At 42.4% G+C, this 27,996-nt stretch overlaps 1 protein-coding gene across 3 annotated transcripts; it reads right to left on the bottom strand.

Moving 5' to 3' along the window:
* Position 1: 1 nt before the first annotated feature.
* Positions 2-27,841, bottom strand: PPP2R2D (protein phosphatase 2 regulatory subunit Bdelta). Of its 3 annotated transcripts, XM_068689301.1 has the most exons (10): positions 27,679-27,841; positions 27,372-27,458; positions 14,850-14,947; positions 11,560-11,725; positions 9,866-9,978; positions 7,233-7,410; positions 5,860-6,024; positions 4,233-4,402; positions 4,057-4,148; positions 2-2,169 (listed from the first exon to the last, which is right to left on the bottom strand). In XM_068689301.1, the coding sequence occupies exons 1-10, from the start codon at positions 27,683-27,685 to the stop codon at positions 1,890-1,892; spliced, it is 1,356 nt and encodes a 451-aa protein (XP_068545402.1). In that variant the 5' UTR covers positions 27,686-27,841; the 3' UTR covers positions 2-1,889. The 3 variants fall into 3 exon arrangements, with proteins under 3 accessions (XP_068545402.1, XP_068545404.1, XP_068545403.1); XM_068689303.1 differs by lacking the exons at positions 9,866-9,978; positions 11,560-11,725; positions 14,850-14,947; positions 27,679-27,841; XM_068689302.1 differs by lacking the exons at positions 9,866-9,978; positions 14,850-14,947; positions 27,372-27,458; positions 27,679-27,841 and having other exon boundaries at positions 11,560-11,724.
* Between the last annotated feature and the right edge of the window lie 155 nt (positions 27,842-27,996).

Raw genomic sequence — 27,996 nt, 5'->3', positions numbered from 1 at the left:
ATCCAGGTAAACATTTAAAATTTATTAAACTTTTTGGTCAAAATAATTGAACAAGTATGTACAATCCCACTGTATTAGCTCTATTATGCATTTTAGGAACAAGGTCAAATCTAACACTTTAGTGACCCAGAAGTTCCACATTTCAAGATTTGCAAATAGTGTCACAACCAATATACAGTATAAGGGTTTGTTTGTTTTAATTTAAACTTTATTTGTAGAACCTCAAAGTTAGTTGTACTCACTAGCTTACTGTGAACAAGAGTGGCACTCTATGGACATTAATTGAGAGGGTAAGAACAGAGACATTTGACTGTTGCATATGCAGTTCTGATTCAGTAATCATAATACACCTTCATTTTAATAAAAACGGAGTGTAAACCACACTTCTGCATCTCCTTTCAGAAGCCCGAGGGATCTAATTCTTCAAAGAATTTCTAATTGGCAGGCACATTTTACAGAATGTAATGTTTAGCTACCTGATGGTACTAAAATGTGCTGCATTAGCTTCAGGAAAAATTTCTCATTCATGCTAGCCTAGGGTGAAGAGAAGGTTGATGCATTTTAGGCCCCTTTGGAAAAAAAAAAAGTACCTAAGGCTTAAAAAGAAAACAAAAACAAACAAAAAAACCAAACAGTTAGCAAGAACAGGGTTATAACAAATGCAGGTAACACCAGCTTGTAGCCTCAGTGTTTTCCGACATCGTGGTGTTAAAGTCAGAATGTGCTAAGTATTAAGCCGTGTCACTGCTTGGCATAATCAAGATACCTTTTTGCTTGAACAGCAATGTGAAATACAATACATTATGCCAGATATTTAAAATAAAAGTGTATCTTCATGACAAGTACTAAAAAGGTTAAAAAAACATAATGCACATAAGGTATGTCTCTACCTAACGTTGAGAGGCATCAGATAAACTTTATTTATTTATTTATTTTATCTCCAAAGAAGAACATGTTACACATTTTGTTTTCCCTTCTGTGCAAGGTGGTCATTTTCTGTTAAGGCTGTGGACATCTCTATACCAACCTTTACATTTCTCCTACTCGTTATACAAATGGCATCTTACAAGAAAAAAAATTGTGCAACTTAGAACTAAACAACACTTTCATGGAAACTCTAAATTTAGAATTTGAATTACTACACAAAAAAGTTTGTATTAGTCTGCCAAAATTTAATAGTTTGGGACAAACACTGTCAAATCTGCCCATTTGGGTTATTTTGCACAATCCCAGTACATGCAATAAAAAAATAAAAAAACTGAATACATACCATCAGATTTAAAAACACTTTTTATAGTTTGTTATTTTATTAAGTGGTTTACACCAGAAGGTGTGGTTATAGATACAGTTGGTGAGTAAATATTCATGGAAACCTGTCTATGAACCCAACTCAAGACCTACCTAAGTGCTCAAAGGTAAAAACACCTAAGCCTAGATACAGGCCAGAGGAGGAATGTTTACAGGCATTAAGCACAATATATGTTTTGAAAGGCCCAAATATTACAGCAGAGAAAGAGCGCAAGAGATAGAAATTACATTTTTATGACAATTTTTCTTCTTGGGTGTTAAATTTTTGGTCTATAAACTGGAAAGGAAGGCTCAGACTTAAATAAATACATTTGTTTTGAGTATTGGCCTGATTGAGCACTGTCCATCAATTCTGCTTCTAGAGGGTTTTTCCTCAGAAAATTGCAACTGACACTCCATAACCCCACTGAAGGCAGAACTACACCATGAACTCAAAAAACAGGCCAGATTCTCTCCTTTATCTAAAGGGAAGTAAGTGCATCAATGTTCTTCACTGGTAGGACAACAAGGCCTTCTCTTTTACAGATAACAACTGAGCTTAACTATGCAAGAAGACAACTCTGTCCTCAAGTAAGTCATCTTTAGTTAATTTTGTCCTGGAATATATACAAATTATTGGTGGCAGCTACAGCAATGATGTTCTCCATGGGATGCCATGCTGTATGAAGAATCTTCTTGTTGAAGTCCAGACTGTCAACACTTATTTCATCTTTCTTTCTTTTACCACCTGTACACACTTTACGCGGTTTCAAGATGGCACGAGGTTTGCTACTTTCCCTGGACGCTTCTAGAGTGATATCCCGCCGTGTGTTTCGGTCAAACATTCTAAAGAAGTTGTTGTAAGATCCAGTCATGATAGCGCTGTTGAGAAACAGAAAAAAGGAAATCTCAGTAGGCTTCCAGCAGTGGTATTCGATCCCTTTCTTCCATCTCTTACCCGCAAGGTGACTCAAATCAAATTCACAACCAGTATTTGGCACTACACTCTCTTCCTCTCTGATGTATGTTTGTTCAACTCTGTTGGGTATTTAGTGCTGCTTCCACTCTGTGAACTTCTCTTCCAGGTATTCTCCCAGGTATCCCTCCTGGGACTGGCTCTCAGCAGAGTCTTGGGTTTTGTTCATCTGAATGTGGGCAAAGCGGGCCTTCCTATTCCTACTCCATCCCTTTATCCCGCTGCTCCAAACGTTATAGTGGAATCAAAGCAACTTTAAACTACTTCATTTCATCAGACTATGACAAACAGAAGTGCTTTCCTTTGCACGTGCTGACCATGAACATGCCAATGGATTCATTACAAAAAATTGTTCTGTAGCAGCAAAAGAAACCCTTCACTTGAGTATCTGATATAGCCCTTCAGGAACAATTCAGGGTTGTCGACTTCACGGCACTAAAGAATTAAAGACTAGGAGCAGAACGAGATACTATTAACACAACATACACCTCGCAGATTGTACGGGGGAATGCAGAGCCAAAGGAATTTTTCCAAGGGAGGTAAGCAACACATGTTCTTATTTTATGTCATAATCAGATGATGTTGTTTTGATTTTTGTTTTTTTTAGAGATTAACTGGAGTTACTTGAAAAATGTTGAAATAAGTGTCAGTTTCCTTGCATTTTAATGTAGTGAAAAACATACACAGCTTCTTTTTATGCATTTTATAATGGATAATGGAAATATTGCTAAGAAGAATTTTTTTTGTACACTGATACAGTATAATTTTTCCCCCCAGTAACCCACAGCCACTTGCAACGTGGAGTTGACAGTAACCTGTTCTCTCTATTACTGTTTCTGCAGAAAATTAATTGTTAAGCAGCATCCAGCATTACATGCAACCTCGAATATCACTCCAATAGCAATGTGGGTAGATTTTACTTCCTCCATTGACTCCTGGACACGGTTTGCCAGATTTGACTTCCTTGGTCACTCCACTCCTAAGTTACGTGACAGATCTTTGGTCCTCCATTACTAGGCCAAAGCTTGTTTCACAGGATGATCCTGTTACTATCAAATCCAAACTGGTACCTATTCATTTAACAGCTTGAAAGCATTTGGTGGTGGACAAGTCATGGCTTTAGGTATTTCAGAAATAATAAAAATCCTACAAAAAAAATAAAGGATGAGCCGCATAGGCAAGCCAACAAAAAGCATCCAGATAGAAGATCCAGATTTGCCGCTATCTTACCCAGGGGTTCTGAAAACATTTTAATATGTAGCTAGTGACAAGACACACGCACAAATTGTGCCAGTAGAGTGGCTTTGCTATTTGGTTATAATGCTTCTGTAACTTGCAGGTGAGACAAGTATTTCCATGATTTGCAACAGATACAAATCAGTATCTGTTTTAGCCTACAGAAAACAAAGATTTAATGTGGAAAATACTGAGTGCATGCTCTTGTATAACACTCTTTAAAAACTAATCTGAGTAACCTTTCCATGGCTTGAAATGGCCAGTCTTGACTACATAAAGCTTCAACAAGAATCCATATTAGAAACATACTGACAAAGACTTATTCTACTCCTTCAACTGGAGGGTGGAAGATGAAGAATGGTTCTGTTTTACCCCAAAAAAGATTTCAAACATAAAAAACAAAAACAAACACCCACCACAACAACACACCATGAAACACACCCCCTCCCCCGGATGATTTGAATTTAACTAATTACATCCTTAATGCTAAATATCATGAGTTTTGGGACAAAATTAAATTCCTAAACTTGAGAGACAAACAAAGCAAAACAACTTACCTATCAGAACCGTTCCAGCAGCATTCAAATTTGTCAAAAATGCAGTCATTTTCATACAGGGAACAAAGCTTGCTTCGAAGATATTCATGAACCTTTTTGAAACATTTAAATTGATATTAGAGAGATTTAAAGAAAAAGAAGAAAAGAGGGTATTTAAGAGAACTTGAACTTCATACTTGATATGTCTCTACAGGCCTGTTTTCCATATTGAGATCCCAGACTTTAACAGAAAGGTAGTCTCTTGTCATCATGTATCGACCACTGTGACTGAATTTTACATCAGATATCGATGAGATTATTTCTGAAAAAAATGATCTGCTGCTAGGATCTTCAGGCTCTTCAAAAACTGTAGATAGAAGACAATTACCAATGAAACCAACATCAAATTCTACAGCTTCCAACATTCTCCAGTACTTTGACAATTTTAAGTTAAATTCCTAGTTTCTTTAAAAAAAAAAAAAGAGGTTGCCATTAAATTATTAAAAATAGTCTCTGTTTAAACAATGTTACATTCTAGCAATTTTACGACCATCTCCAGCATTCTCAGCTGGAGCACAGCATCAGCAAACAATTCACAGGTCTTAAGGGATGAATCAGAGAAAAAAGTTTAAAAAAAAAAACAAACAGTATGTGTACAGTGAAAACATTACAACTGATCTACAAATTAAGTTGAACCACAGCAGGTGAATTTGTCAGCATCCAAAAAAAGATCTTAATGCACGACCCAGATATTTTGAGACTACTGTATGACATACTTTTATTTAGATCTGAACAGAAGTTGTACAATGCAACCTCTTGAAAGGAAATATTAGCATCTACACTTGCCATGAAAGGTATGGTTTTAGAAAGCAGGAAGAAATATTGCTTACATTGAAAGTCAATCTCTGGAGTAAGTATTTCATGACAAAAGCTATCCAGAATTACTTTTTTCATTTTTGAATAGACCCTTTTAACAGGATGGGTTTTAGTAATGAACAGTTAAAAAAAAAAATAAAATGCTAGTATGTGATTTAATGCAGTGCTAAGTCACACAGCTGAAATGTTTAGCACTCCACACTTCCCATTGCAGAAGTACTTCCCTTCTCCCAGGGAGAAATCCTGATCTTCACTATAGAAATCTTACCTGCAAGTATCAGTGTGGTAGGGTAACCCACAGGAATAGTAATGCCAATAAACCGTAGCTGTTACAGTAGCAAAAATAAATAGGCTGCGTGCAAAGCACTGACAGTGTTCCCTTTGGTTTCAATAGAAAAGCTTTCCTCACCTACCTAAGTTTACATAGCTCAGCAGACCAAGAAGCATTCATCTGTCAGCCCTGGAAACTAACTTCAAACTCAGTGCACATTTTCAAGACTATATTCTATCTTAGGAGCTGCAAATGGTCACAAACTAAACCGATCAGCAGCAGCCGCAGCCCAGTTGCTAATGCACAAAGGTGAACAAACTGCCCTGAACTGGGATTTGATAAGCAGATACCTTTGAGAAGCACCAAGACTGAGTCTGGACAGAAGACAGGTCTCACTGGTGCCAAAAGCACTTGTTCCCATCAGTTTATGATGCATAAATGGGTAAACAGGAGCAGAGTCAGATCGTCAATTGTCTCATGCTACACTTCTGCTTGTTGATGGCCTAGAACAAGACAATTAAAATGTTCCATTCTACAAAACTACCACTCCTTACCTTGTATGCTCTTTACCAATAAGCAGAACTTGGCATATTTATTTATAAGCGAACACCTATGCGTTCTATCTTACATGAGAACAAAGCAAGAAACCCAGAAACCACAGGTGCATCCTGACTTACATTTTGAATGCCTGTCACAGAGGGCTGAAGAGCGCATGTCACAGAGTCGAATAGTTCCTTTGCTACTGCTGTAGACAAACACGTTACAGTGATGAGGGTGGAACTCTGCAGCGGTGATCACTTCTGTCAGCTCCTCCATGTTAGCAGGCTTAATATCTACAATATCTGGGAAGGTTTTGGTAAAGGTATGTAACACCTCACATTTGAATCATTGCTTTCAAGTAGCTATCTACACAAACGTAGAAAATAGTGTAGGAAACCAGGCAAGATTTTAATTTCCACCATCAGCAATCTACACAAGTAAAGTGACCACAGAAGATTAAAGAAGAGCCATAACACCAGACCTCGTTGTAACAAATCTACTTCAGGAGATGCTGGAGGTTAACTGAAGACAAGTTGAAAGATGATATAAAGAATCTGTTCCAAAACAAAAGCCCCTTCTACCCACAAAATTACAGAAAGAGGCAAGAATTAATTTGTATTTTTGCTATAAACTCTTATTTGCATAAAAAAATGTTAAAAAGAAAAAAAGGGGGTAAAAGATTGTTCTTACAAAGAAGCTAGCCTCCAATCCCTCGCATCAGCACCTACCAAAGATGAAACTCAGAGATTAAGCTCCCAGATAGAAATCTCAGATTCCTCCCAAACTTCCTAACACTTCTTACCAAATCACAGAATTGAAGGGGTTGGAAGGGACCTCCAGAGATAATGAGGTCCAACCCCCCTGCCAAAGCAGGCTCCCTACAGCAGGCTGCTCAGGTGGGTGTCCAGATGGGCCTTATCTTATACTTTTTGAATATACAAATGCTGAATATAGTTTCCTTACTTATCTAAAGCTTTAGATAACTTGCATATGATCCTTTTAATATGTATTTCTGCAACTTTTCTTTTATTGCAGACTTGCCTCAGGAGAACATACTATTACAGTGCTGGACAGACAGGCCTGCAAAAAGATTTGAATTTTTTTTCTACAGTTGAAAATACCATTTGATATGGAAAAAAAATAAAATTTGTCTTCTCCAAGAGAAATGTTATTTTAGACAGTTAAGAGACTTTAAACTTTGAAAAGATCTACAGTAACATAGGATCTACTTTTCAAATCTTTCAAGTTGTACTTAAAGTACAAACTCCACAACCAAAACAAGCCATCTGCAACATTTCTACTGGTACTTTTTCACTGAAAGAATGCACGCACTCAGAATGAGCGAGAGCATCCTAAAACACCTGCTTTCCCTGCATTAAGCCTCTAGATTTTTAAATCCTGTATTTTAATCCCTAGATTTGAACACCAATTCACAAAATTAAAGTGATTCTGTTAAACATACATAAGTTGCATGTACCCTAGTGTTCACAGAGGACCAAAAAAAGGATACTAAAACTTCTATCTGTGATTTCTAAGTGCCATAGATTAATTCTTAGGTCATCTGCAGAAAGGTATGTTTCATGATCACTATTTACTGAAATAGAGTTTATGTGATAAGTATGTGCATTTGCAAATATCCTTCTGGGACTTGCTTCTACCATTAGGTCCATGGGTTTCAATATTGGCACCTGAAACATGAAAGAGAACGGTCAAGTTGGGCATAAAACTGATTTCTGATTCAGAAGACGTTAATTTCACCCCACTTATTTCTGTTTTGCCTTACTGACACCCTCCCAACAGTTTTCCAACAGGAATATAAGTTTATTGTCCCCCTCCCCGCATTAAGTTAAGGAACACAGCTGCAACCCCCGAGCTATGAGATCCACAGCAGCACACTTCATCTAATGGCAAACACTAAGAGAAAAATTTGGATTTTCTGTTTTCTAAAACTAGATCAAGTCCTAACTGCCTTGTAAATCCTCAGAGCAAGAGATGCAGTAAACCAGGCCTTGAACGGTGCTTTGGCAGACCACTTGCACAAAGCCTCGGTCGCTGCCTTCTTTAGAAGTTACCTGCCAAAGAAGGAAGCTTTGTGCCTCACCCCCCAGAAAACAGTACATGTTTATCATGGTATTTCAAGATGATGTTAATTGGAAACAAGTGCTTAAAAACAACCTCTGTATCTTAGAGGGTGCTGGTGAAATTGTTAGGAAGTTTGCAAAGGACCTCCCCGATTTGTTCACTGAACAGTCGGGACGATTTCAGGAAGATGTAAATGCTCCATTTCCACAGCTCACTAATACAGAGGGTGATGGCTTTACCCCAGCCAGCAGGATTAAGCTTCCTTCTTGCTCCTTCCCCAGCCTTGTCACTGACCAGCACGTCAAGAGTTTAATGTTGTCCATGGACGTTCCCATGCTGTGCTGTTGAACTGTGTGTACCAGAACACTATCTTACATCATCTAACCACGAGAAGAGTTATGACACTGTTCAGGGTAATTTGTCTTCCTGAACAAGAAACAAATTAATCTAAGAGCTCTGTAATTGTTTTCACCATGTTTGTATCTTACAGTGTTTAAAGTAAGAAAGGTCATTATTAAAATTAATCTATTACTGCTTATTAGCCAATCTTCTTATCTGACCAGGAGTGTTCCTAGCTCCAACAATTGTCAGTTGTGAAATTGAAGATGCATTAACGTGAGTCACCAGGAATGGTACTGGAAGTGACAAGGCCTCCACACACAGGGCTGCTTCTCCTAAAGTCTGCTTCGTTACAAACAACTGGGGTTCTACTTCTGTAAGGCAGTATGGAGACAGTGCCCATAAGAGGCCAAGCTATGTATGCTCTAGATCTCTAAAACCTGATATTTTTAACATATGAGGGTAACTCAGTTTTTCCTCCCCCTTCTGCCAATCTTTTCTCACACTTAGTTCATTCTGTCATCTTTTCTTGTACAATGATGTGCCCGGCAGGGTTTGCAGCTCAGCCCAAGCCTCCTTTCCCAGAAGGGCAGCAAAATTTGAAGACTAACTTCTAAGAAAGCAGTTCTTGTTTTTTGTTGCCCCCCCAATTCAGCCTGATGATTCCTAAAAACCTTACAGTGTTTGAGAAAGATGCCATCATGCTCATTGAGCGGTGCAGTGAGTACCAGCCAGTATCCAGCTGAACTGTTCTGGCCATATTCTGGACTTTGCATGTTCCCTAATAGGTTGTCTACGCCTACATAATGGCAAGGTTGGAGAAGCCCGAATTTTATCCCCCACCTACTTCCATTGTATGATTTGTGTCCCTGGTTTTAGGTATTGTATTTGGAGCACTCAGTCAGATCTTGGCTCCTACACTAAGTAGAAAGCTCCCTCCCAGAAGTGGTAACCTTTCCCAGCACGACAAGGCATTATGCTGATGTATACCTAAAGCTTCAATACTCAATCGAAGCAAGGCAAGAGAAGAAAAAACAACCCAAACATCAGCAGCAACAACATCAACGAAACAAAACCACAAAACCACAACAGCATAGTTCCTGCAAGTGTCAGGAGTGACAACAGCTTTAGAAGGAGTGAGAGCTTTAGTTCAATCCCTATTTATAGCAACAGCAACAAAAATAAAGTCCATCAAAAATCCCCTACCCCCAAATGACTGCTTTGGTTTTGTGCTCATGCTTTAAAAGGTTCCAAGTCTGGAGCACTAACCCTACCGTAACATCACTAGGAAAATGGAGAAATAGCAAGGCTCCACAAGTATATATACATCAGGTTTCTTGAATGCTCAGGGGCTGGCCTCTAACAAAAACACCTCTAAGACAATACTTAATTTTGATTGTTAAAAGTTTAAAATTTCCTATCCATTTAAAATATAAGGTGTTCCAAGAAAAACAAACAAACAAACAAAAAAACAACTATTGAGAAGTTAATATCTTAGTTTTGAAATTTGTCTCAAGTTTTCCAAAGGAACCTTATTCTGTGATTTTAGAAATATATCTATTTCTATATTAAACCAAGCGCCTTTTTAAAAAAAAATAAAAAGGCTATCAGTTACCCCGACCAAAGCACCATTTCTAATCTACACATTTCAGTTGACAACTCTGAACAAAGATAAAGAAGAACATGCAAAAAGATATTTAAAGTTAAAGAGCAGAAACATACCCGTAGTGCTGTGATTCTGAAAGGATCCCTAAGTCTTCCATCTTCATCTTTTAAATTATAACCTTCGGCTCTTTTATCCCTTTCACTTATTTTCCATAATTTAATAGTTTTATCTAAAACCAACAAAAATTCACATCCTTGAGAATGAATTCAATTCAAAAATAAATTCCCCAACTGATGGGGTGAGCAGAATGTGTTATTCTTCTATCTAGGTTTCTACTGCTTGAAACAGAAAGGATCCCACAACTACATAATATGAAATACAACCTTCCCTACACAAACATGAAGAACTTTGCCTTCAGCTATATAGTTTAGCAGAATTAGTACATTAAAAATAAACAGAAAATATGCACTTGGAGGGTGCGGATGGGAAATGCATGAAAATATCATTTAAGGGAAGAAAAAATTAAGTAGATTTCATTTTTATTGTAATATAACATTCTGTTTGGATTAAATACAAGTTTCTGTCTGAATGATAAAGCACAACGCCTACCATTCACCAAAATGATCCTTTACAAGGGAAGTTTCACACGCTGCTGACCAACATTCAGCAGTGAGCCCACTACTATCTAACCTATTTTAAACAGACAAATGCTAGGGAGAGAAAACAAAAACAACAAAAAAAGAAGAGCTCGAATTAAAATAACCCCCTTAAGGGGAGAGCAGAGTCAGGAACTGAGGAGGTTTGCTGCACTGCTTTAGGATTCCACGTCCAAAGGCACGTACTTCCCGGCTCCTACCGGGGGCAGTTTGTCCAAATGCAGAAAGGGAGTACACACAGAGTGAGAGCCTCAGCTAACTGGAAACAAACCTCTCCTCCCTGGACTACTACAGATATTTAATGTATTTAAGGTAACACACTTCAGAGACTGCCTTGAGTTTAGCTGGACTTTGAAATTAAATTCATCTGTTTTGATCCAAGTCCAGCAGCCAGAAGTCACTCCTGCTTCTGAAGTTTGGTATAACAGAACACACATCAGCACTTACAAAAGAGCATCTAGGAACAAGGTGAAGCAAGCTGCTGGGAACAAGCGCATCCCTCTGTCAAAGGCAAGTTTTTTTCATGCACAGTTCTGCATTTACAGTTACAACTTGCTCCAAGATGCATCACAATGAAACAGCGCTATAGTCCCAGCACCGACTGCTTCAGCAATACATGTAACTGCTAAGACGTTAAGGGGAGAAATTAAAGAAAATAATGTGAATGAAAAAATGGTACAAACATGCTCCTAGAGCAACTGTTGTCTTTTAATCCATAAGCTCTTCAAAGCACACACTATGTTTTAGAATCAGAAGAGCACTGTAACCACAGAGCTTCAATTTCAAATGCTTTTATTCTAAATTCATCTGGGATCACAAAAAATTCAATTTCAAAATTGGGAGGATCAAGTTAAGTTAATGTCAGCCTTGTGCTACAGTTCAGCACACTGGCAACACACTGACACTGAACGCATACTAAACAGCAGAGCACCAGGGCATGTAAATTGAGGACTTGTGCTGTTGCTACTTCATTACTTCTAAGCTCCTAAGTCAGTAATTTACAAGGTATTACAATCAAAACAGACACTGTGTAATTAAGGAAGAAACAAACAACCCCAAAACACTCCAGAAAAACCCCACAAGTGCATCATCGATGAGATAATATTCAAATGACATACAGGAAGGTTTTTTTTGCAAAAATAAAATGTTCTTACCATTTGTAGACAGCAGGAAATGAGCAGCATTCTGTTGTGGTAACCACCTAATTTTATTTATTTTTTCCTCAATTTCTAGACTTTTCAAGTAGTCAAACTCAGGTTCATGACTCTGAAAGGTACTGTAAACATTATATTCTCCCCTAGAAAGAGGACGGCTTTTATTCTGCAAAGAAACATAATATTTCTTGAAGCTGATGTTATCTGGGTCATTAGAAATCACACATACAAAGTAACGCCTAGAAATGGTCAATTAGAAAGTAAACTTTTCACAACAGGTCTTGCTGAATTTGACACATTTCCCAGAGTTTAGCATCAATACAATGTGTGCAGACTTCCTTTTCAAAAGTAACTCTTTGTATACAACTCTTTGTCTACTTGTATCAAAGCACTTCAAAAAGGGGAGCTGTCTGCAGAGGAGTTCTGGGTTCATGTGGAAGAGCTCTGGGTTACTCTGCTGCCCCCCAGGACTTAAAACCAACCAGGGCATAAAAATCAGCTATGTCCTAAATCCTAAACCACCAACTCCATGGGATCAGTTTCTACACTTCACCTATCTCCTTTCCTTCTTTTCCAAAGCTCATTCCTCTGCTCATCACGATATGACATTATACAGGGTTTGCAGACTAGCAAGTAAGTGTTAAAGGACAGAGGACATGGTGCAATTGAATGTTTTATAAAACCATGAGGGCACAAAGTCATATGAGCATTAGACCTAGCTCCTTTCCTACTCATTTTAAACCATGCTGTATCCAGAATTGCCATCAAGGCTCATAATTAAGCTCTGACAACCTTTTTCATTGTGAAAATCTGAAGGCTGGAATTACCACGTTTTCATCTCAGGCTTTCTGTAGTGTTTGTTGTAACACTCCAAAGACTATTACAAGTGCACTAAAAACTTGTTTTGCTCCTCACAGCACTAGAAGACAGCTTTGCGTTATTCTTATTTGACTTTTGTGGCACCAAGGAACATAGATCAAAGTTGCAAGTACCTGCGGACCTGCAGTATCACATTTGAAGAAAATGTTATTGGGCTCTTCAAATAATTTAATATTAGATAGTGACTCATGTTTGGAGACCAGCTCTGCTTGCAGAGCTGCAGTGCCCTGAACACCTGCAAAAAACTCCCCAAAGCACAATCGGAAATCACACTTGAGAAGAAGCAAGTCGTTTATTGCCAAAGGCAGGCAAGAAAATCAGCTGCCCAGGAAAAGCCCATCTTGCACATTGATTGACGGTGCGTTACTGGGGAAAAAATAGTAGTGACTCACGTAATTAAAGACTGCTATGCCAACCTGAGGCTCCACAGGCAACCTTTGTTCTGACACTTACTTGTATTTCCATGCTTGACTTTGCAACTCTGATAAGGTTTTGCAGAGTTTTTTTTTTTTTTTTTTCCCTGCAATCTCTCAGAAGTATGGAATTTTAGTTAAGTCTGAGACTTTACATTACTTTGCTCTCTGTCACTTCACTTTTAATCATTTTAGATGGGATCCTCTCAACTACACTATTCTGTGTAGTTCTCTCCATTCCTTACCTAACCACCTATGTTTTGTGCAAGCTGTCTTGGCAGTGGTCTCACTCTTTACTTGTGTATTTGGTTGGAACAAACAGCTGCTTGGAACTGAAATAATGCCCTGTGAGCTCAGGGCAGGGAGCCCAGCATTTCAGCCGGCCTTCAAAAATAAAGCGTATGTAAAATTTTATAACTATCCAAAGTTATAGCCCAAGAATTACACTGTTTAAAATAAGTACGATTTTATCATTCTAGCATTATATACTTATTTTAGATTTCTCTTCCTCCTCTTCAGCAATTCCACAGTTTTGTAGATGACAAGAGAAAGGACTCTAATGCCCACCTCTTCCCTACAGTCCACATGTGCTCCCAGAAGACATTTGAATATTGCTGTGTGAAGAGTGTGACTTTTTTTTTTTAATACTACGAGGAAAAGACATGACAGCTGGGTTTTGAGTTACAGCACTGAGCACAAACAGCTGAGAGCCAACCAATGACAGCTCCACCCTGAACAAGCGTCAAGGAAGTCAGAGATCCTCAGCAGGTGGATCCTTTTGACCTTGGTCTCTGTGCCTTAGTTACGTCTACACAGCAGGCTAAATGATAAATGAGCAGTTGCTGTCTAGGTGTAGCTGTGTAACATTTCAGCAGCTTTTCCAGCATTGGTATTTTCATTTCACTGCCTCTCAAAATCCTCAGAGTAAAACTGATAAACCAGCTTTGGTGAGACATTCTGTAAGTAGTGTCAGAGCGAGGATGAAATGCAAAATATTGCATGGCTAGTCCTTAACGAGCATCAGTCAAACCACACAATGAAAGGGGGATTCTGCTGGGAAAAAAGCATAGCACCTACAGATCAGTGCACTTCATGCACAAATAAGCTGAATCACAATCCCACAATCAATTTTGGTATTTCTAAACCAGGAAAAGGTTCAAATTCTCATCAGTTCTTCAAGGGGAAGGACATACATGCTCTTTGGTGCTGGGGGAGAAAAAGAAATTGTCACATGGAACATTGATGTAAAAGAAATTCCACATTTCTCTCAGACATGAAAAGGCATGGGAACTGTTTTTCAGCAAAAGGCTTTATCAGTAAATCAGCATTTAGTGTATTTTTTCTAATACTTTGGATATAAAAGGCTTGGCAGTGCGTCTGCATTGCTGAATGGGCAGGATACAGCATAGCATCATCTCCCAGCTGATAGCGTTGGGCAGAGCCACCTGAAAGTCTGCTTAACTACCAGAGGGGGAAGTCTTCGTACCCTCTGAACCAGAATACCCAAGTGTTCCTGGAGATGAAGCTGTTACCACTGCTTTTGATTCATAGGATCCTAAAACACATCAGATGTTTAATTCTTCAAGTTCTGGACCGTCTTACTCTGTTGTCTGTTGCAGCTTAACATGTGTCCTCTTTTATAAATCAGTTCTTTTGCACTGTTTTCAAAAACATTAGAATGTGTCTTACATCCACCTAAGTGTAAAGTTTAGGAGAAACCTCAAAAGCAATTCTACGCTTATGATACTGAGCATAATAGGTACACATAACAAACCCATTGTATTTTGTGAGGGTTTTTTTGAAAGCTGTGAGGGGGTGAAACCACCACCAAGCTACATTACCAAATTCAGCACGAGGCAGATATTTATAAATACGGCTAACATCATCTTCTGAGAAAACCACCCAACCATTTAAACTTCACAGCACGAGCAGATGAAGTGAGACTGTGCAACACAAGAGCAGCGTAGTAACAGCACTTTTGTTTTTCAAGTCACTGACCTCTTGTTCCCTTTGAAATATAACCACTCTGCCACCTTTGTCTCCTGTTGCAAGAAGATCACCAGAGTAATTAAATTCAACTGTTGAAATAATATCAGCTGTAAACAGAACAGAAATAAAATAGCGCTGTAATGTGGAAAGCAAGTCAAGACGTTTCAAGACTTGAACACAAAACAAAATTACAAGTCACATTAATGCAACAGCCCAACTACTTGATTTACATCATTAACATCCAGAAATTAACTCATTTCAAAGCCCATCAGCATTTATTTATTTCCGATTTAAACCATTCTGTGATTTCGCCATTTCTGAACCTTGAAAGCCTTTGGTCACTGAGGAGAAGGCATGCTGTTTTAAGAACCGAGCTATGTATTCTACCTGCCACCAGTGACCACTGACCCACGCAGGCAGCAACGCCTGCCCAGCGCTTCCAGGAGCAGGAGCCGTGCCAGAAGCACTTCGTTTGCGGCGTCACCTTGGAGCAGCAGTGCAGCTCACACCCATCAGTGCAAGGTGCACGCCTGCCTTTCCCCTGAGCTAACTATTTAGGTAATTAGTTCAGGAAGCTGAACTGGCCAAAGAAAAAAAAAAAAAAAAAGAATTTCTGCCAGTCGAGCTCCGTCAAGCACCTCCACGCAGAAGCATCAGCATTTCTACACCGAATGAGGCAAGGGTGGCAGCAGCTGAAGGACAGGAGAGCAAAGTAAGAGGCTGCAGGACCTCCCGCACAGACTGACTTAAGCTCTTTTGGACTCATACCTTGAAAAAACAACCAGTATTTATTCACCACTACATGCCACAGTTAATCTGCAGAGGTGGTAATAAAGAAGCAATTGCCATTAAACAATCTGTAAATAAGGAGGAGGATAGGTAAGGACCTACAGATCTGTCACAGACTTTAGGCACACGGTACTGCAACAAAACGCTACTCACCTTAAAAATGTCAACGAACTTGTAACCGTACTGGTGCTTGTTAGCCATGTCAACTTTCATTACATTAGGCGGATAGGAAAAAAAGATTTGAAGCATCTGATGCCCATTAGTTTCAGAGTTTGCAATTAGAGACTAGCTGAAAACTACTTTCCTGGATTGATTTTGATGTGCCAACTTTTAAGTTCCTTTGAATAATCACCCCTCCCCCTTTTATCAGGAAAATTATTAGGAAGTCTCATGAGTGATATTTGAGAAAACTGATATTTCAGATTTTATTAAGAGATCCTCAGGACTCCTCCACCCTCCTGAGCAGCCCGCCCCAGCGCTTGATCGCCCCCTCTGTGAAGAAATGCTGCCCACTGCCCAGTTTAAACCTTCCCTGGTGCACCTCGAGGCTGTCAAAGCTGTACCTGCACACTGGGCACAGCTGTGCCATTTTACATGCACTTCTCTTCATCACACCTCCAGGTTAAAACAACAAGTTTCAGGAGTCACACAAAACCTGCCCATTCCCACTCAAGTGCCATCTCTGTTCCTCTCTTTGAAAGGTGAAGGAAAACTGTCTTCTGCCTTGAAAATGAAAACAAATTTAATCAAGGCCTCTCACAGCAACCTGCAGAGTGCGTGTATGTGGGAATTGTGCCACTGCTTGAAGGCCAACTCATTCTTCCTGCATGAGAATCGTGGGGAAAAAACGTACAAGAACTGAAATTCAGCGTAAACAGAACCAGAACACACACACACACCCCTTTGTGTATGTGGTTAATATCACTATCAGCCTTTATACTGATCCATGCTAATTATTCCCACAATTATACGTTTGTTTTGTGCCCAATACATGTCTAAACTGAGCAAACACATGAATAAGTTATTACAAACGGTTGGCTGGCTAAGGGGTTTTCTAGTTACAATTACCAAATACCATCACATAAAGGATTTTGCACTGAAACCGACAACGCTAGTGTGCACTGAGCGACCTGGAAACGTAATCTGAATTAAACTCTACTACAAGACTGACAGCAGTGCTAGGATTAAGAGAAGTCCTACAGCCTAGGATCAACCAGTAATGCACAGGAAAAAAAGGCATTTCAAGAGGAAATAGACTGAGGAAAGATACAAACAGCCGAGATAGGCAATCCACAGTAAAGGGATTTGACAGAATAAATTCAGGACATTTTCAGCACTCTACTTAAACGTTAGAGTAACCCTTGAATTACAAAGTTTTACCAGTAACAAAACGAATATTCCACTACCACAAAATCTGAGAGTCATTCTAGCACAGGTCATTTTTATCCTGATACCTGAGTAAGCTGTCCTACCAGAAACAAATCACTCCTTAACACATGCAATTATTTCAACATCAAGGAAAACACTTTCTAGTTAGTTTCAGGAAATGATACTGATAACTTCTCCCAGGTACACAAAGTATCTACCCACATGATTTGCTCAAAATACCCTGTGCACCTTTTTTTGCTTTAATGGGCATGAAAAGTCAACAAAACTAGTCTGCCAGCTATTATTTACCAGCAGTGTTTCCTATCCAAGCATGATCTTCAGTTCCCTCACCTTAAGCCCTGTGGAAACACGCTAATACACAGACACTGCTGGAATTCTATGTTGTTACGTAAAAGGACAGGGAGAAGAGGGTAAACAAGATGTATAGATAAAATGACCATGCCACTGTGAAATGTCTTCTTAATTAATTGGAAAATTCACACTAAAATTTCAAATCATCCTTGGAACAGTATGTTAGAATCTACTACAAATATGCCAGATGGAAATCGGTACACGGACAGTGCGCTTCAGGAAAAAAATAGAAGATACTTGATGAAAGTTTGTAGATTATCAAGAAAAACTGTATTTATGAAGAATTAACTTTCTGTTACTTAAACAGCACTGTAATTTTTTTGAAGTATGAATTAAACCCACTTTTCCCTATAAGACTGTTTAACTGAAACATGTTTAACCCCAATCCCCAAATTCCATCAGGAATCTCAGCATTATTCCAAAGTGAATAGAAGAAAACAGTTACGAAACTACGGATAAACCACAAAATCCATTTGAAAGCGATCACTCTGTTCAGCTCAGTAATGTTACCCACCTACATTTGCTTTGTATTTTGAAGACAGCTCAAAAAAAAAAACAAAGCAAGCCTTTGCAGGCTCTTAATCATCACATTAACTTTGAAGCCTCTGAAGGCTTTTTATTTTACATCGTACCTTTTTCTGTGCACAAGCACCAGCCTACTTCCTGGCAGAATATTTCAGCCTTTTCTTCCTACTAACAATGTAATTCACAATAAAACACACAAGCGCTTCGGAAAGCACAGTACTGCCTCAGGTACAGCATCCTAACGCACTCTTCTCCTACACAAGGCACCCTTGTGATTATGTTTTGGAAGCAGAAGTGTGCCCAGCCTCCTTCCCTCCAGCTTTGCTCCCCGTGGCTGAGGCGCTCTGCTCTGCACGCAGCCAGGGGAGCCTGCACTCCTCTCCTGTAAGCTAAGGAGAGCAGCAAGACCTGCGGATTTACAGTAAGATGTGTGTCTGGCAAGATTTCCTTACAGCCATGAAAAATTAATGTTTAGTTTCACTTTTGGAAAGAAGTTCTAACTTGGTTATGGCCTCCACGCAGAGCAGGAAACTCCCAGTTGTTTCCAAAGCTGGTGCATTAAAAGGAGCGTTGGGTGAAAGGTGCTGGCAACCAGACTGATTCTGTCCACTCCTCAAATGTAAAAGCACTGAGTGCTTCTGCGGGTAGGAAGTGACCTCCAAACATGCTAGAAGGCTAAAAACACCCATCTCTATAATAACGTGGTGGAAAGCATTCCCAGTGACTCAGGAGCCCGTCCTGTAAGCCTTAACACCAATTTTAAAACTTCATATTAAATGCTCTAGGTCATAAAAAGGCTGGGGTTGGAAGGGACCTTGGAGATCTCCCAGTTCTGCCCCCTGTCACGGGCAGGGACACCTCTAGGCCAGGCTGCCCAGGGCCCCGTCCAGCCTGGTCCTGAACACCTCCAGGGACAGGGCAGCCACAGCCTCTCTGGGCAGCCTGTGCCAGTGCCTCACCCCCCTCTGAGCAAAGAATTCCCTCCTAACCTCTAATCTAAATCTCCCTTCTTTTAGTTTAAACCCATTCCCCCTTGTCCTGTCATTACCTGATTGATCAAAGAGTCGCTCCCCACCTTTTTCATAAGCCCTCTTTAATTATTGAACAGCTGCAATGAGGTCTCCCCGGAGCCTTCTCTTCTCCAGGCTGAACAGCCCCAACTCTCCCAGCCTTCCCAGGAGAGGTGCTCCAGCCCTCTGAGCATCCTCATGGCCTCCTCTGGCCCCGCTCTAACAGCCCCACATCCTTCTAGTGCTGGGTGCCCAGGGCTGGATGCAGGGCTCCAGGTGGGGCCTCAGGAGAGCAGAGCAGCAGGGGACAGTCCCCTCCCCACCCTGCTGCTGCCTGTCAGCAGCACTGCTGGATATTGCCTTCCCTATATCCCAGCCCCTGCCCTGAGCCCGGTGAAGCTCTCCAGTATCAGCCCGGCAGTACCCTGGGCTGGCTGTGCTGGGGTGAAAGCGGGGATGACAGAGACCGGCTGGTGTTACAGCCCCGAGGACAGCACAGCAAGCTGGGGCCTAGGGGCTGATCCCACAAAGGGCTCCCACTGGGTATTCCTGACACCGGTATCAACGCCTTGGCTCTCTGCTTAGGCATCTAAAATAGATGTCTAAAATTAGCTACCACGAACTCTTCCTTTCTAAGCTGGCTGCACGCTGCCACTCCTGCTGAAGCCTGAAGAACCCCACAGAGCGCAGCTCTCCTGGCAGGCTGTACGGCTGCACGCTGCTTAGTGCCAGCTGCTAGAGACGAGCAGCATCAACTTCTCTCCTTCCTGAGAGCTATTCCAACACTTCTGGTGAAATCCCACTTAATGGACAAGGCAGCAAAACAGCCCCCATTTTCAAATGTTACCTAAAAAGGACACTTCACATTCTAAGGGACCTTGACCATTACATTGTGGGAAATGTAAGTAAACAGCTGCACGCTTAGCTCAGGCACTGACACACACACACTGGCCGACCTGCCTCCTGCCCCTCTCCATGAAAACCATTTCAATACACAACACCTCAGTCCGAGGTCTGTCCTGGGGATCCAAACAAGCAGCAGTTTTTGAGGACCATGAGGCTCTCTGGAAAGGCTCAAGCTTTGAGAGGAAGTGACTGGACCTGGCCCACAGCCAGAGAGCTGGCACAGCCCGTAAAGGAGATTAACAGAGCAAACTAAACATAGAAAGAACATTTCTGTGCTTGCAGTCAAGATCACACATCTTCCCCTACCCCGTACCCTGTGATTCTAGGGCGCATTTTGTTCCACAGCTGAAGGAAGGTCCTGGAGACACTGCACGATCACCTGCTGTTGGTGGCAGTGAAAGGGAGCACGTGGGGGGTAACTACAGGCTGCGTGCTCCTAAATCAGCTTGGAAAGCAGAAGCTGGGATGTCCCTGTGATGCTGTGCTGAACCTAAGACCTGCCAGCAGAATGAGCAGAAACCTCCTCTGCAACAGGCAATGCCAACACACGGCCTCACGGCACAACTGCTGAGAAATGTGTCCAGGGCCCAGGCAGGAACGGCAAAGAGCCAACGCTGCAGAGCAAACACAGGAAGAATCAAACAGAATCACCAAAAGGTTCAGGTTGGCAGGGACCTTACAGCCCACCCGGTCCCCCTCTGCCCTCAGCTCAGGCTGCCCAAAGCCCCCAGCCCGGCCTTGGGCACTGCCAGGGATGGGGCACCCACAGCTCCTGGGGCAGCCTGGGCAGGGCCTCGCTGCCCTCACGGCAAAGAATTTCTTCCCAACATCTAATCTAAATCTCCCTTCTTATAGTTTTAAACCATTTCCCCTTGTCCTGTCACTATGCCCATGTAAAAAGCCTCTCTCCATCCTCTTTAGAGGTCCCTTTATGTACAGGAAGGCCACTACAAGGTCTCCTGGAGCCTTCTCCATGCCGAACACCCCCGGCTCCCTCAGCCTGTCCCCATAGCAGAGGGGCTGCAGCCCTCCGAACATCCTCGTGGCCTCCCCTGGCCCTGCTCCAACAGCTCCGTGTCCTCCTGGGGCTGGGTGCCCGGAGCTGGATGGTGGGGCTCACGGGGCAGAGCAGAGGGGGACATTCCTGAGGGCACACCTGCTTTGTTGCAGCCCAGGGTACAGCTGGCTTGCTGGGCTGCCAGCACACACTGCTGGGTTATGTCGAGCTTTTTGTCCAGCAGAACCCCCAGCCCCTCTCTGCTGGGCTGCTCCCAATGAGAGAGAATGTCATACAAGAACGTAAAAAGAGCTAGTAAGATTAGCAAAGGAAAAAATATACCCAGAGACACATTAGAGGCAAAAAAGTAATCAAAGAAAATGTATAAATTTGAAGCCTAATGCCTGTTAAACTGTTAATAAGTGTTAAAAAAAAAATGCATCTGAGCTGCAGAAGTGACAGATACACAGTGCCTTCCGAGTGCTTGTTACTTGATTTGCATTTATTGCAAGAGAACCCCCCCACTCAGTGTCACACAGTGTCTGTCTGCACCAGAAGGGCTCTGGGGTGGGGCACAGGGAGCTGCCCCACGCTTTAGCAGCTCCTCACCCCGGGTTCGCTGCAGCATCACAGCAGGCAAAGGCACAGAGCTGCCAGCGGGCCCTCCTCCCACTGCCTACTTGTCGGGGCAGGCAATGCCAGCACAAGTTCAGTTACTGCGGGACTCTGGTCACCAGCTCCAGCACTCCTTGCCAGTCTTCAACAACTCCCCTCCTTCTCCTCCTTCCTGCTCTTTTTGCTCATCTGCTTCTGGCCAAACGCAGATTCTGCTTATCGCACCTGCCAGAACAGTCAATGGCAAGGATTAACACTACCTGCAGGTAGGAAGGCCTAAGGCTGGCATGCTGTTATTGTAATGCCTAACATCTCCTCAAATATTTCCTAGTGTTGTAGCTTAGTATGATATTTGATAGAAAGATTTGAATTCTGCATTTGGATGTACTGAAAAATAAGCCAGACTTTAAAGGTATCAATAATCACTTGACAACATCCGTAGAAGTTATCCAAAATAACCTATTTTTCAGAATATACTTTTTTTTTAAGACTATTTTCAGATTTCTACTCTTGTGATTGAAGACTTAACACAGAAGTGCAATGTATCAGAGGTCAGGAGAATAAGCCAAGGACAGCACAGTTTTGCTCAGACTGAATTTCTTCCAGATATAAGTGCTGCCCACTTCAAGTATCCACCAGATCTAACGTGTTGTTTTTTCTCCTTTAATACTCAAACAACTGGCAAAATGGCTTGAATTGCCTTTACATACCCAGTAGAACTTAACTCTGTGCATAACAAGCCCGCTTTTTGCACTAGTGGAAATCCCTGAATAGGTCAGAGGTCAGCCAAGAGCTCGGGGAGGGCACGCGAGGCGCTCAGCAGGCAGCACAGCGCAGGGCACTCGAGCAGCAGCAGCAGAGGCTGGCTGGAGCCAGCGCTGTGGCTGAAGGCAGTGCACAAACACGAGCCCTTCCCTTGAGCAGCTGCCAGCGCTGGGTCCTGCGGCCAGGCCTCACTAAGGCCCCGGGCCCCCGAGGGGCGAGCAAGCAGGTAGGAAAGCAGCAAGGTGAGCTGGCACCCCGCTCCCAAGGCCTGTGCCAAAGGCCAGGCTGCCCAGCACCCCCCAACATCTGTGTCTTGTACATCTGGGCTTCCTCACTGTGAGAAGCCACAATCTAACAATTATGGGAGCAGAGAAAGAACTAGAAGCTTCCAAAAGCTCACTAACACAGCATTTCTCGCTCACACCATCTTGGTGCATCCACAGTTACTCACACAGTAAGACAGTGCAATTTACTGTCCAGTGGCGTAACACACTGCTTCTACTGTTGGCTGATAGAAGTGGAATTCAAGAGTGCTTATTATTAAATCCCACTATCTGAGAAGACCGTTTTTAGGGAACAGCTTGTTGTGAAATGAAGGGTGGAGATAAATTCTTGGTTGTGGGTTCCACGAAAGAACAGAAGTGGTCTACCTAAAATATTAAGACGACTTTCTCCAGCAGAAAGCCACTATATAACATGGGCTCTGGTCAAAACTGTTTACAAAAATATTTATTTCTGCCCACAAAAACACCAGAGCACTTCCCAAAGCTGATGCAACATAATTGTATGCATTATACAGAACACTCTGTACAGCACACAACGCAGGAAAGATCAAGGAAACTATCAAAAACTTTGGTTCCTGCAACAAGTGGTGCCTCTTCAGCCTATTCCACTGTCCTGGGAACAAAGATGTGGTGAAGCTGCGAAGGGATCAAGGCAAGAGCACACCACAGCGTGCCACCATAAAACAGCGATGGGTGCAGCAAGGGAACAGGCACGTGAAACCTTATGCTTATAGCAAAATCCTTTTTCAAGAAAGGACAATCAACCAAAAAGCAATCAAACAAAAAAACAGACAAAACAAAAACAGCTTAAAAGCTGACTTTCTGCCCCTTCCCAGTAATAAGCAACATCTTCAGGTATAAGCAATTATTTAGGATGAAAGGGAACAATCCATGTGGCTTAATAACAACTCCCTCACATTGTTTTCAATTTCTTACATAAAAGAAAATCTTGAAAGATAATAACCAGTTTTGTCATTTCTTCCATGCAATTGTAACCAGATGCCAACTAGCTGTACCTCTTTTGGAATACCTGCATGTATATACACACACATATATAATGGCACCATCATGCCAGAATCAGCTTTAAAAACAACAAAAATAAACCAGTTCAACTCCTGAAGATTTTCAAGTCACTTATTTGTAAAGACAGGTAAATACACCATGTTTTTAAAGCACTTGTCTCCAGACCTGAGAAAAACTGCAGGATTATAGTCCAATATATTTTTACCAGATTGTGGTTTTCTTCTCTACTTGTATTCTGCATTCTCACACACTTGGGAGGTGGATTTACTTCTCTTTAGGCTTGTCACCATGCTAAGTAACCACCTTGTTGAACTGATGAGAACAAGGTATCCTTTAGTTTACCCCTGCTATCAAACTTACTGGCTGGAGAATTTAAAAAAGAAAACAGTATTTTTCTTTGATCTCTACATGCAGATAAAAGAAGTCTTTAACGAGCAGAGAATGCACTACACCAGCACAAGTTATGTTTGTAAGCCAGTGACAACTCTTAACATCAATGACAACTTTTTTTTTTTCCACCTGAAGAACAAGAGTTCTGCTCCTGTGAAATACCTTGCAAGTTAATGAAAGGGAGCTTCTAAGGAACTCTCCTCACTTACAACAGGTCACCGGGTATGCCATTTATTTGCAAGACCTGGCTTTACGCTCAGCTCCTCCAGAAAAACTTCAAATACAACACTTAGATGAAGTCTTCAACTAATGAGGCTGTGAGAAGAAAGCAATACTCCGTGGAGTAGCCATACATTAAAGCTGCTTAAACCTGGAACAGGAATCTATGCCTTACCAATACTGAATTAAAACAGCATTTGCAGAAGGGAACAGTCCAGCACAATTCAAAAATCCATACAGACTGCTTTGAGGGGCGAGGGAGGAGTTAGAAGCAAAACACAAAATTTCCCCATCAGTAAGGGGAAACCCAGGATCTCCACAGCATACAGGTTCACGTTCTGACAACGATCAGACACGCCTCCCAAGTGTGTCCAACTGGTCACTAGCACAAGTCAATTAGGAAGATTTATAGTACCCCCTAAATATATATATATTTATATGCACACTGCTAATTACATCCAGAAGCAGTCATGGATTGTATGCAGTGCATGTGTCCCAAAGGAATCTGGGACTATCTGTATATTATTTAAATAAGCTGTTTCATATTTTGCTAGAAAAAAAAAAAAAAAGAAAAAAGAAATCTAGTATTTTTTGAGCACGCAAAACAAATTAAACACTGAAATCACAAAAACAATTAGGTCTTGGGTAGCACAGAAATACCCTGAAGCCTTTATTTAGAAAGCCAATTTCTACCAAAAAAGGTAATCCAAGAACAAAAAGTTTCACAGGCAATCAGTTTTCATAATCCCATGGGTTGTTTTTTTTGCTAACAACCAATTTACAACACAAGTTTAGATTACTACTCCCCCCCCCCCCAAAAAAAAAAAAAAGGTTAAACTTGTTGCCATCCTCAATACTATTTCTTCAATTCAGTATCTGTTTTTAATCCAATCTTCCTCCTCCTCCTCCAATCCAACTAAACTTCCCTGCTTTAGACAAATACATATTTCAAAACCTGGTGTATTTTCCTGATCTTTTTACATGGCCAATCTGGCAATTACAACCACTGGTGTTCTATTCATTTGAGCAGAGCACTGTGCAGGTTTCAGAGATTACTCACTGAAGAAACTGGTTCCGTACACAGAAAACAAAGAAAGAGAACGATTTTCTCTATTAATGACTTCAAAAAAATCCTGTGAATAGAGATGACAGTTGCAAATCTAACTATAGCAAACAAAAATATTAGTGGGGTTGTGACAAAGCAGTACAGCTGAGAAGGCTGCTGAATACAAACCGTATCCTGGAACTGCAGCTCAAAAGGAAGGGGGATTCTGGTTACATTGCCTGACTAACAGGCACCTTAATTTCTACTGCTAAATGAACTGCCCCTAGGAACATTTAGCAAAAACGTCTGCATTTAATACAGCTGACAGCTACTTCACGTTATCATTTCAGATTTCTTTTACAGAGCTATTTTTTTCACAAAACAGGGAAGAAAAAAAGCATTACAAAAAGGCGAGTTTTCCCCATCACAACAATGTAGGTGGAACTCACAGTGGCTGTACGCAGTATTTGCACCAAGGCTATCCCAGGTCAGCAGCAGCACCGCCACTACATTTAAATGCGGCTTGGGTAAAAATGTTAGAAAAATGGTGATGAATGAATATCTCCGTAATTGGAACAAAAATTTAGCAATACAATTGCATTCTCACTGCATACTCCAGAGTCAAATTCAGACAATTACTAGCAAATAAACCATCCCTTCTGTATTCAAGCCTGATTTCAAGGCAAAAACTAACAGGGAAAAAAAAAAAAAGCAGAAATCAAAATATAAACAGAATCACAAAATCTGTAAGCAGTTCTCATACTCCAGCAGGAAAACAAAACTAGCACCAATTCAGTAAAAAACAGGGGCTAAATGCTTACTTACATTGATTGCCCCAGGAAAAAAAAAATTCCTCCCATGTAATAGTGTCACACACAATCTGCAGTCCTCACTCCAGGAAGAGTTGTGTTAATAAGGTACATACGGGCAATTCCAGGACAGAAGTGTTGGAGCACTATCACCCCTGCTTCCTCTCAGCATGGCTCAGAACAGAGAGCTTTCCCCTCTAACGAAGAGCTCGGCCTTGGTGATGCGGCTCATCAGTAATCTAAGTTCCTCCTTGAACAGCCCTGCTATGCACTTAAATAATTAAATGGCTTTAAGACATTCTGGTATTTCAAAAACTGAAAGCTTTCCAGCGCTACACAAATTCTTGTTGCTCAGCTGCTGACAGGGAAGTAACGTGCTCATAGAAGCAAATCTTACTCATGGAGAACTGCAGTTTAGTTCCACAGTGAGAGAAACTGAGAAAAAAAAGACTATTTGAGAAATTCATGAAGGCTACTTAAACATATTTTCAAAAGAATTCTGTGCACTCCAAAACAAGAGTACGTGGCGCAAAACACACTTAGCAAAAAAAATAAAAGGAGGAAAACAACGGCCATGCCTGAGTACTAGGATCTTGAGTAGCTTTCATGTCTGTTCCTCCCAGAGCTCTTATTTTGAATGGAATGCCAAAACAAGTGGCATGAAAATGAAAACACCGTCAATGTTATTTCCCTGCAGCAGACAGTCAGAAAAAATATTTACTGCTTCCAGTAAAACTAAAATACACAGCCCATGAGGACCACACACTAGTCATTAGTTATTTCACTTAACGCAGTAGATGCAGCACTTGCAATTAACGCAGTAAAAATCTCACTAAGCAGCACAGAATTATGTTCTGTGCTCATTCCACACCGCCCTTTCTAAGCAGTATCATGGAATAACCTGTGGAAGGGACCCACAAGGATCACTGAGACCAGCTCCTGGCTCCACACAGGCCTACCCAAAAATCAGAATTCAAGTCAGAATGCAGTACCTCCAGCCTGAACAGTTTGAACCCGGAAAATTTAGAGAGAAAGGGTCTTCACTTTGCAAGTAGGAACTTCGTGTCATTTCTACATACTACAGAGAAACGCCCCCCAACCAGTAAAGCCTTTTTTTTGGACTCAACCCCACACACGATGGGCTTGGCAAGTTTCAGAGATGGTGTAGAGGCGCGCCCATGCCCCCTAGCTCAGCATCCCTGCTCGTAGCCTCCCCACCAGGCCAGGAACCTGCCCCCAGCCCTCACCCCCCCCCCCCTCTCCCATGGCGCACCCCCGGCAGCGCCGCCCGCTCCCTGCGCCTCAGGAGCGAGACCCGCGGGGCCTGGCGTGCTGCGGGCTCGCTGGGCCCCGCTCCGTGCCCCAGGGCTCGGTCACGGCCTGGGGGGCCCGGCCGGGCCCGCTGTCCCCTCACCTTCCGCCACGTCCTCGTCGATGGCCCCCTTCACCTGCGAGAAGCACCACTGGAAGTCGTTACCGTTACCGCCGCCGCCTGCCACCCCTACGGGGAAAGAGACCGCGGTCAGCAAGAGAAGGGAAGGAAGGGAAGGAGCCGGCCCTGCCCCCTGCCCCCCAGCCCAGGCCGCGTCCCCTCAGCCCCCGGCTCCCCGCAGCGCCGCCTCCCGGCCCCGGCCCCGGCCCGGCTCCCTGGGCCCTGCCCGGCCTGCAGCGGCGGCGGCGGCTCCCGGGGAGGCCGGGCGGCTCCGAGCCTCGTCCCCCACCTGCCATGGCGCCCGGTGCCGGTGCGGCGGGGCCGGGGGAGCCGCGGGGGGAGGCGCCGGGCGGGAGCGGGACGGAGCCGGGGCGCCGAGCGGCCGCCGCGGGAGGCCCGGCGGGGAGGGGAGCAGAGGGGAGGGCCCGGGCCTTTCAAAATGGCGCCCATGGCCGGCCGGCCCGCCGCGTGACGTCACCGCGCGGCTCCCCGCCGGGAGGGAGGGGGCGGCTGGCGGGGAAGGGGGGGGGAAGATGGGGATGAGGAGGATGAGGGGGATGAAGGCGATGATGAGGAGGATGAGGAGGTCCCCGAGGTCCCCAAGCTC

Source organism: Anas acuta, chromosome 7 (genome assembly GCF_963932015.1).
Source record: "Anas acuta chromosome 7, bAnaAcu1.1, whole genome shotgun sequence".
Lineage (NCBI taxonomy): Eukaryota > Metazoa > Chordata > Aves > Anseriformes > Anatidae > Anas > Anas acuta.
Note: the sequence above shows the minus strand (reverse complement) of the source record. Positions and strands in the feature narration are given on the sequence as shown.